We start from the raw sequence: 14,787 nt of genomic DNA on the forward strand, positions 1-14,787 counted from the left end.
GTCAATTGCTCTGCGATGTCTCTCTATGTACATGTTAGCATGTGCCATTATGTCGATTTGATTTTATCAAATGGAAAAAGGTGGATTCAATGAAGCACCTGAATTTTCATGTTTTATGTTTCATGTTTTATTAGATACTGGTGTTGAGAGTAGAAAGCAGCTACCTGTGGTAAGAGAAGAAAGAACAATTCATACAATTCACAGACTTAGGGAATACTTAAATAGCTCTTTTTTGTTGTAATCCAGGCACTGCACTCACCTCAGGTGAAGAGAAAACTTGATTTAACAGACTTTCTAATGCTAATGGTGAGACTGACTCCTATCTCATTGTGTTCATAGCCTGAATAAACAAGGCAGAGAGGACAGGGGAAAATGAGAAAAGGGAAGCAAAAGAGAAGTGGCCTGCCCAATTTCATGTTGAGAGATGCAGGTCCTGCTGCCCCAGGCCAGTGCTCTCTTCTCTCAGAGATGCTCTGCAAGCATTAAGAGAGGTTCATTGCGCTTGGATTAGTTGCAGATAAAATGGATGCTTTCTGCGGTAAAATGTATAATAACAGTAATTGGCTAAAATAATTGGTCTCCTTTGAAACCAAGAAACATATTATTAAAGAATAGGAGATATTCTCTAGTAAAGGGTCTAAAACTGATTCTGAAATCATCATTTTGATCTTCAGGCAAATACCATTCAGCTCAGCACTTTGTTTATCTGTTCAGGCAAAATGTCAGTCTCTGACATGCTGAATAGAATTTACAACACTTGTATAAACTTGCAATGCAGATTTCTAATTTACATATTTTGCCATTTTTTCCCATTGTTGATGTTAAACTGTTAGGATGCTTCAAAATCCTTCACTGCCATGTGAAAGGATCATGTAAGCTTGTAAGCTACCTTTTTGTATATCCAAAAGCTTAGATTAAGCCTGTTCAGTTCTTAAAAACAGGACTATTTTATTTACAGTAGCAGACTTTTAAATCGCTGCGCAAACTCCAAAATACTTGCTTTATATTTACAGGTGTAGTGGGTCAACTGTGGTTAAATCTGTGGTAGTGGAGCCAACTCTGTAAAGAATTTGGGTCATTAAGTCTGTAGGACTAGAGGACTATAGAGCAGGAGAATTAAGTGATACTCTCCTTTACATATTTTTAGAGATTCTGTTTGCCTAAATGCTGGGAAAATGTTACATACAGTGTAGGTCCACTGTTCATGTGGGCTTGGCTTCATTCATGCAAATGAGATAAAAGCACCCTGCAGCCTTTTGATGAGGTTGTTTTAACTTGTTCTTTCTAACAGGTGCAGTCAAGTTCTTGTACCTAGAATAAACAGAAAAATAAGGACATTAATATGCTTTAATGAACGTTGGTGAGGGGTGTGTGTGGAGAAGAATAAAAATAACTTAAAACAGGAAGAGTATTTACAATACAAACCAAAGGGAGACACGTGCAATTAGAGTGTGTGTGTGTGTCTTGGTTTCCTTAAAGTCAGGGTGCATATAAAAAAAAGTGCAGCAGCTAAGGAATTGTGGAGTGGTTGTGTGATTGTCATAATAATTCGCAGTTGTATTATCTTTAGTTTTCTTTCTCACAATTACGTTCTGTCAGCTTCCATATCTGTTTTAGTGGTTATACGTGTTCAGTCATTTCCGTCGAGTGTCATCTCAGTGAAACACTAGACTGGCTAAATTTTGTGCTTTGAGTCTCTCAGCTATATTGTGGTTTTTTACAAAATTCTTAACTAACTTCAGAATTTGGGAGGGATATTCTCCTTACAAGGATGCACATGATGATGTTTATGCTGAGTGCATGTTCTTCATCTGAGAAGTACACTGGAAAAAAGAGGTCGTGTGTATTGGTCCTCAACGCTTTCAGTTTGCACACAGCCTTGCTATGTCTGCCCAAGAAATGCTAGCAGCAGAGATAAAGTCATCTTTGGGTCATCTTTATCTTTTTATCTTTATCTTTGGTTGTGGGCACCCATCTGTCTTCCTGATTTGGCAGGGCCTTCCTTGTGGATTTTCCCCATCAGTGGTTAACGACACTTCTGGGATATTGGCTCTACTGAAATTCTGACCCTGATGAAAAAGTTTGTCCAAATCATAGGGACTATTTTACTTCAACTTGTTGTGTTTGTATACAGTTTGCTTCCTCAAATTTAAATTTAAAAATTTAAATTTTGCAGGTGAATCAGTTTATATAGGAATGTCAAACTCCTGCTGATAGCCTTGCTGTTAACTGGGCAGCAATTGCTGACAGATTCTGTTTTAACAGCTGTAAGATGCTATAAAGAGAAATTGTCCCTCTGAAGATCATTACCTCCCATGTCTACATTTCAGGAAGTTTCTAGTACATATTTCATCTGGGCATCTCAATCTGCCGATGTCTGTTTATATCAGACAGAAATTGGAGCAGTGTCAGGTGGAATCTGCCCTGCAACCCTCCACTGAAAGATGGAACTGGACTGTGTTGTGGATTAGTGCAGGAAAAAATCTTCTTGTGCCCTAGACAAGACTGAGGGTTGAAATGTAGTGCTGGGTTTAATTTATTTTAGACAGGTTCTGTATGATAGAGCTTGGTTCTTACATTTTGATGCCTGAAGGATGCTGTCACCTGTCTTGCAGAGTTTTTAAATGGATTTTGCTTCATTTTCAATGAGAAAAAAAAGTACTTGAGTCCTAAATCTTTCCAGTTGAAATTGGGATGCTGTCTTTGCAGTGCCACATAAAGCCAGGGGAATGAATGGAAGCACTTGGCTTCATCTTACTTTAAAAACAGATGTTTGAAATGGGGCAATAACAGAAGGATCAGCATCAAGTACCCAGGGAGAAAGGGAGGTCCAGGTTGTGTTTAATAGCACCCAGTGATAGAAGCTGCAATTAATAGCACCAGTGATATCTTGGCCATCAAACTAGGATTAGAGCATGGTGTTTATGGTGCTGATAACATCATGGTGGTGGGCTCAATCACTGTATGGGCCATTCACTTAAGAGCTGAACTCAGTCCCTGTGGATCCCTTCCACCTCAGAATGATCTGTGATATCTGTAATTTTGCATTAGCTACATATGACCTGGTAGTTGTTCTTTCTTGCTTGCAGTGTTTGTATTTGGTACCCAGTTTTTATTGATGCTATTCTTGAGAATGTATTTATTTTCCATTGAGTTTCCAGACACAATTTATGCCACTCTGCAATCAAGTGCCTTTGTGGAATCTGAGGCAGGCCCAATATACTGACTTTTCAAGTTTATTCCATGTGTTAGCAGAAAGACTGGGACCACATCTCATCTATGAAGTATTTTTACATCATTGAAAAGGTTCTTTTCTTTTGAAAATTGTATTGCTTGATGTAAGGATGCCTCTTCTGAATTGCCACTTATCCTCCTTAATGACTGTAGTCAATTTGGCAAAGAGCAGGCACAATGCAAGTTTTATTCTCTGTGTTTAGTAGAAAGCAAATTTTTTTTTGGTATTTTAATCATGACAAAGATAATTGATGTTATGGGAGTAAATGTTGCAGCTATTAGTATAATTTTGCTAGAAATGCTGGGTTAAAAATCCAAAGATTTCTGGGGCTTGGCATATGTGTGCAGTGCTTTCAGGATTCCCTAATAAAGGGAGCTGTTTAATTAAGCCTTTTTAAAATTATAGCTAAATGTGTAGGCATATATTAAGAAGGGAGAAAAGCATACCCATCTTATGAAACAGAGAATTGGGATCCAGCAAAGAAACCCATTTAATGCTTAAGCAATAAGGAGGGCATTTAATAAGACATAAAAACAGTTCCATTTCCAAAAAAGAATTGTGGAAGACTTGGAACTTTACTTACTGAGCCTAAATGTAAAAGTTGTTTTTTATAGGTTAGTTTCATAGAAGGAAACATGTAGGAACTGTGGTTTGTGCCAGGGCTGAATCCAGCAACCTTTTCTCTGGCCTAACTTGTATTAAAAAAAGGAGAAAGGTGAAAACTTGTCTGTTCTGCCCGTCTGGCTGGGATTTCCCCTAGGATGCATGCTTCTTTGTAGGGAGGAAACCAAACTCAAGCAGTGTCTGCCATGTGTGTGATGCTCTGAGCTAGAAGAGGCTGTTTGCAGTGCTCTGTTGCAGTAGTGGAGAGCCGAGGGATCTGCTGTGCTGGGCTCAGGTTGGGGGAGATGCACAGGAACAGGTTAGTGACAAACTACAAAGTTAGTGACAAAACAACTTGTTGGGAGCGACAAACTAATGTATAAATTGTTGGAATGAGGATAACAGCATCTATTGTTAATTTTCTTATTAAACTGGGCTAAATTCACTCTTTGGGTTACAAATCAGTAATGTGGGCGTGGGGGAATGCATTTTCTTTTCATATACTTTGAAAAGTATCTTGAAACTAAGGCGTGCTGGAGGAGTTGTGGGGGATCAGCACCCATGGCCTGATGTTGCTCAGGGGAGCTGAAGAGCAGCTGGGTGCCACTGGCAGCTGCTGCTCCCACGTTCCAGCAGGGTGGGGTTCTGCTTGTGCTCTGTGTTGGGCTGTGAGCGGTGGAGGATTGTGGCTTGAGAGTTTGTAAAATCTGTAATAGTGGCCAGAGTTTGGAGACAGTTGTTTTAAAAGGAAATACGAAACAGCAAATGCAGTATTGACTGCTGAAGTCATAAAGCAGATGGTGTTATGAGCCACAGGAGGGTTAAACAGTTGAACAGTATCGACTATTGCACTCATAAATGATAATTAATACATCTTTTTTATTACTGACTTAATTTCTGCCACTTGCTTGGACTTTTCTGTTGCTGTCAATGAGTGCTGGCTGTTTTGAATGAGGCCACAGTTAGCTCAAGAGCCACTGCCACCTGTGGGACCCAGAAACCTCCTGCAGGAACAGGATGGGAAGGAGCAGCTAAAGGGACAAGGTGTAAAGAACCCAAAATTTCACCTATTGGCAGAAAATCTTGTTTAAAGGAATTTCTTCCCCTTCCCCTTCCAGCCATGTGTCAGAAACCTCTGAGAGAAAGAGATAGAAACTTAATGATGGACTCTCCTCCCTCCCTCCAATTACTGCTTGCATTTACAGGGTAGAATTAATGAAGTTAATTACATCTACACAAAATCTCTTGGTTGAGTGAATTACTTAGATCTTTTAAAGCAGAGACATAATTTTCTGCAAGGTTCACAGGCTGTTTTTCAAGCTTGGTTGGTTACTTTGGTTTATAGTCCCCATGATGCATGGTTGCTATCTGAAGCACTCTGGGGTGCACCTTTTAGAGTAATACAAGATGTCAAATTCACTGTAACAACAACTGTAGCATTCAAAACAAAAAATACTGAAATAAATAAAAAGACTGGTTTCTAATAACGATGAAAAAGAATTAAAATGTAAAGCAAAATAACAGGGTGAGGTGCTTAGAGGGTAAAACCATATTGTGTAATGAGCAAAGAAAATGCCTAATATGCAGCTTGTCTGACAGTCTTTTGTTTGCTTTGCTGTCATCATTTTCAACATGCAGCATGTTGAAGGACCAAAGGAATTTTCAGGGCTGTGTTTACATGTTAAGGTGGAAACAGAAAGAAAGGACAAAGAATAATCTGGGCAATCAAAACATTTTGAAAAGATACCTTACAGTAAATAGTGTTCAAGATTAGGGCTTCAAAGAATGGAGACATCAGGCATACACGATTGTGAAGCTTTAACAGATAATTTTAATTTAAAATTATCTGATATGTGAGGTTGACATTAAAGATAAGCCCGAATTTAGGGCTGGAGGCAGACTTCAGCATCTAATTAATTTTTCACCAAATTGCATGTTGGGGGTTTTCTTAGGGAAATTTTTGTGCAGATTTAATTTAAAACTTTCTTGATTTGTATATATTTTGGTTTATGGATCTTCTTAAAAATTAGAAATCAAATAAGAGTTTTTAATATAGCATCACTCATTTTATGTCCTATGGTGATTTAAACTTAAATTTCTGTTTCTCATTTACATCTATGTCCTGGGCTTGCCTCTGGGTTGTACTTTAAGTGGGGCCCCATGAGCAGCACCTTCCATGCTTCCTTGCTGTCCTTGTCCTTGTGCCTCTTGAAAGGCAGAATGCAACGTGTTCTGTGAAATGTAGTTCAAAAAGAGCCTACTTTACATGGAAAATAAAGTGGTGTGTACTGTACTAGAGCTTTCCTGAAAAATTTTCAATAGCATTTCCTGATGGAAAACTTAAGGTTTTTCAAATAAAAGATTTGTACTTCAATTTTCCATCAATAAAATTCCAATCCTTACTGCATACAAATTTTCATTATGCACAAAAGCAGTGCTAACAAAGATTAATTTTGAAGAAGGAAAAGGCATCATGTATTCAATCCAGATATACATAATTGACCCCAGCACAGGCAGTATGGTAATGTGGAGTTAAATGTCACATGAAGACCTGTGGTGGCCCAGCAAACATAGGAACATGAAGGTTTTCAACAGCCATATTAGATGGGCATTTATTTAGGGCTGTCTGAAAACACTTGAAAAACCAGTTTAACAGCAATGTTTGCTGGCTGAGCACAGAGTCAAGCAACTAAGTTGGGGGAGGCATTGGGAAATCCTACTGAGAAAGAAATATTTTTGACTGATGATACTTCTCCAGGGTGTTCAGGATGTGAGGTGTCCTTCCGAGTCACATCACCACAGCTGGCATTCCTTGTGTTAATGACTGAGCCTTACCAAAGGAAGTCTCACTTCCATTTCAGCAAACCTGTAACTTAACTTACTAACTTACTCTCGCTTGGATTGTTTTGGAATACACTGATTGATAGAGAAACTTGTCTTTGGTTTGGTTTGTGCAGTGTCCAGCACCAGGAATTGCATACCCATGAGTGAGGTTCACTAAGAGCTCTCACAATATGAGCAAAATTATGTCTCACCCAGTAAAATCACATTTTACTAAAATACATGGAGACAAAATTATTTAATGCAACTTTTGCTTGAATTGTACTGATTACAGGAGTCACTATCAGATGGAGCACTCCTCTGAAAATAGGCAGCTTGAGAAAAAATCAAAATAATTTGTTTGATAGGTGACTTATCATAGGACAGGTTTTTTTACCATCTGTATTTTGGTTAATTACTAGTTTTACCTAAATGTTGGCGGTATTACATGTTTGTCATCATCAATAATTTTTATTATATTCTACTAAGACTATGGAAGCCTTTTATTTTCTGTTTGTTGCTGTGAAGTTATTTCAAAATTTAAAACTTCACAGATGTGGACTCTCTCTGTGGTTTCTAATTTGTGAGTATTTATGATTTTGGTGTTTTGCAAGAATCTGGATTTTAGCCCCTCAGCTGTCATTGTTCTCTGCTGCTGATGGAAGCACCTTTACAGCAGCAAACAAACTGCTGGCAAAAGGAATTGCAGCATGAAGATAAGGTTGTTTCTAATCTAAGCACTTCTCAGTTGAAAATCACATGAGGAAAAGACATATTCAAGGAATCATTCAATTGTGGCTTTTTTCTAATGTACAATATTTACAACCTCTGACAATTGGAGCTGAGAGCAGCAAAAATCTGCCCTAATTGCAAGGACTGCAAAAAATACTTGTACCTTTTTTCCCCTGAATAAATGGTTGTTTCTTTGGGATGAAATGCATATCTGCATTAACAAGGAAAACAATAACAGTGCTGTGTCTGTGCTCATTAAGTGGTTGGAGAAGAATGAACAAGTCCAGATTTTTCTTTGCGTCTGCTTAGATTTCAGATAACACAGTTGAGCATGTTCCCCGATGCCTCTCATCCTGAAGGGAATATTGTACATTTTGATTATACTTTTATTACCACTTTTCACTTTCAAGAATGTCTGTAAAGAATTTGGATACTCTCCTGTGTGTTACTATGCCAAGAGTAAGCCTTTGTAATTTTGGAGTACAAGTGTAGAAATAACTCAGGATTTCATAATGTCTGAAATTTCCATGTGTCTGGAATTTGTATCAGCACCAAAGTGCTTATGATATGAAAGAAATATGAATATGTGTTATTTCTGTGTTATTTCATATGTTATGTGTTATTTCTGTGAGACTGCATGTAAATATATAGATATATATATTTAAGCAATGTTTCTTTTGCAACATTACTGATTTAACTTATAAAATACTATTGTTTTTTCATCTTAGGTCTGAGGGTAACAGTGTTACTAACGTCATCCCTCATGGTATTGGGAGCTGGCCTGAGATGTGTTCCAGTTTCAGACATAGAAATTAGGAAGAAGTAAGTGTTTTAATTATTTTAATATACATATTTTATTCTTTCTGCTAATATAATTTTTGCTGCTACTACAAAGAAATGTTAGTACAAATTTTCTGTATGAAGTTGATGTACCAAATGTTTTTTGTGTGGCCATGGGTTTACATGCTTCTTTGCTTCTTAAATAGATTTTTCTAGTCCTTCTTCTCCATAGTATCTGAAGATCAGAAAGCCCTTTACAACCTCGAGTTAATTTAATCTCACCCCATCCTGCATAATTAATATTAATCTGCTTTGCAAATAAGGAACAGGAGATTTAGTAAGATTCAGAAACTGGCCCAAGATCACACAAGGAGCCATGCCTCAAGACCCCAAAATAAGTAATTTGCATGCAAATGTTAAATAATTAGTTCGTTTTCTCATATTAAATGTTTGGGATCATGCCGTGAGACAGATGAATTTGTGCAAAATGGCTTTTTTTCATGTAGTCTCTTCCTGTCCATGTTCCAAAGAGGCCTTGTACTTTTTCTACAGTTAAATGATTGTCTGCTGTACACATGCACTTTATGAATTTGTGATAGAAACAGAATTCCTCCTAAAAATCCCACAAACCAAACAGTATAATTGTTCCATCAATATATCCTGAATCTGGGAATCCTGATTAAGTACAGGAGTAGTGCTTGTTTTGTACAGCCAGGGAATATGGATCACTTGTTCACTTAACTTTCTTTTGCCTCTTAGTGTGAAGGAGGTGGGAGTATGCAGACATTACTACTCTTTCCTGCTACTTTAAGAAAGCAGTAGCACTGGTTCTTTGCTAGTTATACTTGCATAATATGTAAACACTAAGAAAAGATCTTACAAATAAAATATTTTATGTGGGTTGGGTTTTTCCCCCTTGAATTCCAATCAGCTTGAATTCTACCACGCAGTGCTGGTACTACTTCAGCAAGTTGTTTGGGATTCTTTTTCTTTTTTCCCCTTAGTATTGCTTAACCTGAAAATCAGCTTGAGAACCTTTTAATCTGAAAAAGAAAATATTTGGTGTGATGTTAAAAGCCAGTGACTGGGTACTGTGGATAAAACAAAGAAATAGATTCAGAGGGAGAAATGAGAAGGTAAAAAACACATGAATTGTAAAACAAACCTTGATAAGTCAACTAAGTGCAGAGTGTCAGGTAGGGGGGTTGCAATTTCAGTTCTTAGGTGCTTAGTGAGCATACAAGGAAACACACTCGAGGTGCTCCTGATGTTGGTTGCCCAGTGTTGCCCATTTTGACAGTTCAAGGACTCTGTGAACAAGGTAAACTGAGCTAACTGTGTTGTGCTACCCTTCACAGTGACCCTTTTGAGGAAAATGCACTGCTTGGGTGGCCAGAAAGAGTTGTCCTCATTTTACCCTTAGTTCATATTTTCTTAAAATGTCAAGGGGTGCTTGACATGCAGTTTGTTCATTCTCATCAGTCTTGGGTTAAATCTCAATAGCTTTGAAATGGGAGAGATGGCTTAAATGCAATGAAATGTGGTGTTTCATGTAGCTTTTCATTTATGATATATACCAGAAGACATGTGCAGCCCTAGGCTTTACCGAAACAAGGATGAAGACTGTAAATACCTGTGAGTATGAAAATTCCCAAGTGAGATTTAGATGTGAGGCATCTTTGGGGAGTGGGAAAGACAGTTTCCACAAATTCTTATCATCTTTGAACAAAGTTTTCCAGTGTAGCAGAAAGCAGGCCTATGAAAACAATGAAATACATAACTTAGGAGAAGCATGCAAGGAACAAAGAAAGGCTTTGGACTCTATGGAGTCAAATGAGTGAGATGTTTAAAACATGATGTTAAAATTTATTGAAAACTATATAGAGAATAAAGAAAAGAGTATGAGCAGAATACTGATGGAAAAGGTTAATTTCACATATTCATGCTGTGAAAATATGTGTCATCTTCAGCTGAAAATGACAAATTTGCCTACTTATCCTACTCCCAAAAAAGAAGTTTTCAAGAATTGTAGCTCTACATGAGGAAGTAGCTTGATCTTTTACACAGTTTGATTAAAAAAATCTACCAAGAATTAATTATGGCCAACTCTGTGAAGCAAAATAATGGTTTTCAGTGAAGTTTCTTGGGACTTTTTAAATAATTGTACAGACTGTGTGATGTTATACTGCATAACTTGCCTTGTTTTGTGGGTTAAAGCTTAAGGCCAGTTTTCATCCATTATTTGAAGTGTGATACCAAATACAATAATATTTTTTAGATGAGCATTATTGCTTAATGCATTAGCCACAACTGGCTGAGCACCAAATTATGCACTTATTCTAGATGTGTATATGCATTAATACAACAATTTGAATGTTACAGAGCCTGTCAGAGGGACAAGATCACATGCAAGCTAATTGGAAGCATTTTAGAAGCCAGTGTAACTGGAATTTCTTTAAATGCTTTAGTGTGTTCCTTCAGTCTGTGAGTAATCTGTGGGAATATGCAGAAGATTACCATGAGACAATTCTGTCAGAGTTAATATACATAAAATTAGAAGAATGTTCATGAGGTTTGTAAGGCTTAGATTGGGGGTTTTGTACTTTGTAGCAGTCTCTGCTCCCTAAGCTCTTGTGATTAACATTAAGGAGAGCTACTAAAGCCCACCACCTAACAGAGCAGTCAGAGACATAAGGAAATCACTGTTAAGACTGACATTTAATCCTGGCTGCTCCTGTAATATCCAAGTGTATTCTTAAGTCCCTTTCTAGTCCATAATTATTCTTTTGGTTGCAGTGTGTAATATCAGACTAAGACCATCTCCAGTCCTCTGAGTCATGTTTTAAACAGGGACCGTAACCTCTCTTCTCAGTACATTTGATGCCTATGCATATGAGGGAAAATTCAAGTTGCACATTTCAGTGTGTCTCTTGAAGCAGCTGTGAATTTTCTATGGTGAATTTTTGTTCTCTGCCAGTGTGTGACCTAAAACTGTATTGGAAATCCAAGCCAGAACTGCATAAATTCAGTGCAGGCTGAAGTGGGAGCACATGGTGAAAATGCTGAAGTGTGAATTTGCACGTCGGATGGAGGATACATCCTTTACATGTACTAATAAATCCCTTCTCATGTAGAATATGTAGATATGCTTTTACCTGTTTTCCTCCCCAGCTCAGTAACCTATGAGGTTAAGGAGTCTATCGTACAGACAAGGATGTTAAAAAAATTTTCCTTCTGTACCATGCACTTCTGGGTTTGTCAGATGTGCCAGACATGTGACAGTAAATTTGACTTCTAAAAATAAACCCCTAAATCATTACTCTTTCTAAATGTTACAGAACTTCATTTTCCCTACCTATTTTTTTAGTTCACGGTTAATATACATCAAATGGAATATAAAAGAAAAAAAGATGTTATCAAATTTTACCTTTTGCTGAATCTTCTTCCCCTCCCTGGAGGTTACAAGAACATCACTAATGCTTTTTTGCCTTCCTTTTGTCCAGTTCTTTCCTTTCTGACACCTACTTGTCACTGAGTATTTTCAGTGGAATCTTCTGGGACTTGATTATTTTATCCTGAACATTAACATTACCGGGAGGCCATTTTTTTATAGACTAAATCAGAGTTGCGTTTTTCCCACGTAGCACTTCATACTTACCTCATATTCTGTGTTTAGGAATAGATTTACATACACCTTAAATCTAGGCAAAAAGCTGAACTCCGTGAAAAAGAAGGAAATAAAATGATGAAATCAGCCCACAGCCATAAATCTTTGGCTTTTTAGACTGGTTGTGTGATGTAAGACTTCTTAAAATGTTTTGAAAGACAAGATAATTAAACACATGGAAGTAAAGGATGTAACATAATTTGTCATTTGTATTGAACACATTAATTAAGCAATTTATTAGAACTTGTTATGCTGTGGCTGGTGGTGTTTGTCCTTCACATTACATTTCACAACAGAGAAGTAGCTATTGAGGACCTTGAATTATGGCCGTGAGAGGATGCTCCTTGGCAGTAAGTACCATTAAAATGGTTGTTGGGAATCCAGCAAAATAGCACAGAGAATTACAGGGGAAAGAGAGTGGTTGTTTACACAGTTGTTTATAGGAGATGCAGCAGTAGCTGGTAGATTCTGTAAACAGGTCTTTTTGTTAATATTACTGGTTCTTAGGATTTGGAATATTTCTCTTACTCTTAGATATATTGTTGTGAACTCTTTCCTTTACTATATTTGAAGAGACACTCTTAGCACGTCCGTGGTACATTTTGGTTCTATTAGCTAGTTGCACCCTAGTTTGTATTTTACTCTTATTAGACTTACCTTTAATAATTCCACATTTTCCCATTTTGTGTCCCTGAAGGCCTAAAGAATTAATGGGATCATCTCATTATTTGTCTTTTCTGATCCTAAGGCTGCCATAAGCCACCATTCTTATGCATAAAAAATGCAAAGGGGCATCTTGGAAGAAGTTATTTCAGTGAAGGAAAGAAATACTAGGATTCCCATAGTCCTTGGTAGTACTGAATACACTTGTGTGCTCAAAAAACCCCAAACAACCCCAACTGGAGCATCTGTGGAGAAGAGGAATTAAAGTATTCTAGGGAATGATATGAGTCTGTTAGGATAGGATGGTAGACAAATCAGCCTGTAAGAAATAAAGACAGAGTGTGCTGAGTGTTTTGTGCTCCCTACCTCACTGGGGAAGAGAAATGAAAAAATTATTTAATCTAAAGGGAGTAGGAAGATGAATAAAAATACCTGTTTGTGTGCTGTAGCTCAGCAGCAGAAGGGGGAAGTGCTAAGATTGAACACTTACCTGGTGCTGATGGTGCTGGTTTGTACTGCAGTGCTGGGGGAAGGCTGAGCTGGGTTAAGCCATGGCATCAGAAAAATAGGAAAGTGGCAAAAAAAGGAAACAGGTCATTCATGAGTAGGTTCACATGGGGAATACTTAATTTTTATGCCCCTGTAATTTAACAGTTTATCTTGTTTTTATTACTTCCACCAGCTTCATCTTGTACACAGGGTTTATTTTTTAACCTCTGCTCCAAAGCATTTATTTTAGATGAAAGGTCCTGTAAGTTGTTTTTAAGTGGTTATGATTTTTTCCAGCTTTGCTTATTTGTTGATGGTAGTGGAGGGTGATTTAGTGTCCCTCTGGCTGTCCAGTGGTCCTGCCTGCCACTGCTCGAGCCTCGTGTCCTGTGATGCACCAGCAGCTCCTGATCAGTGCCACCACTCAGGGGCCAGCCAAACGGGCTTCTCCTTCAGCTGGAGCAGCCTCAGTGGAAAAAGGAGATGACTTGACAGTTCTGGTCATAAGAACCCTTTTCCTTTTGCTCCTGTCCTGGACTTTGGCCATTTCACTGTGGGTGTCATCCACCTGCAGCCAGTGTGGCTGCTGAATTAGCAGTTTACAGACCCTGTGTAAAGTCTTGGAGTACATTAAAAGAAACTCAGAAAGGGCTTGGTATTACAGCAGAATTTAGTGGGCAGCTCTTCTACAGGGCCTCAGTTAGTGCAAGCCTGTTCTGGAAGGGAAGAGAATTTATATTCTCTGTGGGATATTTAGCTTCATCTCATATAATGGCAGGTGGTATCCTTAACTGTAGAACGCTTTTAATTTTTTAATCATGCTGAACTCTTTGCCTTAGTTTGTGACTCATATTATGGTGGCTAATTTCAGTCCTTAAAGAATTCATATTAATTGAATTTATACTGAAGTTGCTGCATTATAATCAAAACACCCTCTTGCTCTTTCATTTGCTTAAGAAAAATTATTCAGGAATATTTAAATAGGTCTTGTTTATCCCATTCCTTAATTTGCTGCATCTCCTGTACACTCCTACTCTTTTACTAAAAAATCCTACTTAGGACCTATTTTGTACTAAGTAATCCTAATCAGCTTTCTGCCACAGCAGCCCAAATAGCAGCCAGTCCCGGTGCACTTCCCTGATATATTTTTTTCAGAATGTTTTGCCTCATTAGCCCATAATGTAATTGCCTACTTCGTGTTTACAATGTTGTGTACTTTGGGTCTGTTCATATTTGATGAGCGTGTCCTCTATTAGTGCTGCTTTAAATATTTCTTCTTTTAGTAATGGGTTTGTGGAGTTGGTTAGTTTTAAAAGAAAAACAAGAAAACAGAACTTTTAATTAAAAAAAACCCCTCAGCTTTGATTTCATTGTGCCATTATCTTTCAAACCTGGGTAAAACGAAGAACCTCCCCACCACAGCTGTGTGCCAGATGTGATGGCTGCACAATAACGCAGAGTGAGGATGCAAAGGAATGTGTCACCACAGTGCCAGGGGGTCTCACTGTACACCCACCTCATCCCTCTTCTCTGTCAGGATGTCTGATGGACACCTCAGGCTTGTGGCCTGAGATTGCTGCTTCCTCCCTTTGCAAATCCTCGTTTCTCTCGGCAGGCTCTCAGTAATAAGTTTTGGAGTAACTCTGATTTTCCAGTCCTTTAAATTTAATCCAAAAACTCACTCTCGTTTAGACCATTGTAAATGTGTTTTCTGTTTTCTTTAAGTGTGGGAGAAGAGATATGAAGCTGGGGTGCCTGGGATAGAGATGTTGTGCTCTGTTCCAAGTCCACTCCCATA

General features: G+C 38.0%; 1 protein-coding gene across 1 annotated transcript in view; it reads left to right on the forward strand.

Annotated features, from left to right (window-relative positions):
* The window catches only part of SLC49A4 (solute carrier family 49 member 4), a 64,984-nt gene that overhangs the window by 11,736 nt on the left and 38,461 nt on the right, over positions 1-14,787 (forward strand). The window contains exon 2 of the mRNA XM_086897429.1: positions 8,119-8,212. Within this exon, the coding sequence (XP_086753555.1) occupies positions 8,119-8,212 (94 nt within the window). The remainder of the gene's footprint in view (positions 1-8,118; positions 8,213-14,787) is intronic.

This window comes from Cyanistes caeruleus, chromosome 7, assembly GCF_971803275.1.
Source record: "Cyanistes caeruleus chromosome 7, bCyaCae1.hap1.1, whole genome shotgun sequence".
Classification (NCBI taxonomy): domain Eukaryota; kingdom Metazoa; phylum Chordata; class Aves; order Passeriformes; family Paridae; genus Cyanistes; species Cyanistes caeruleus.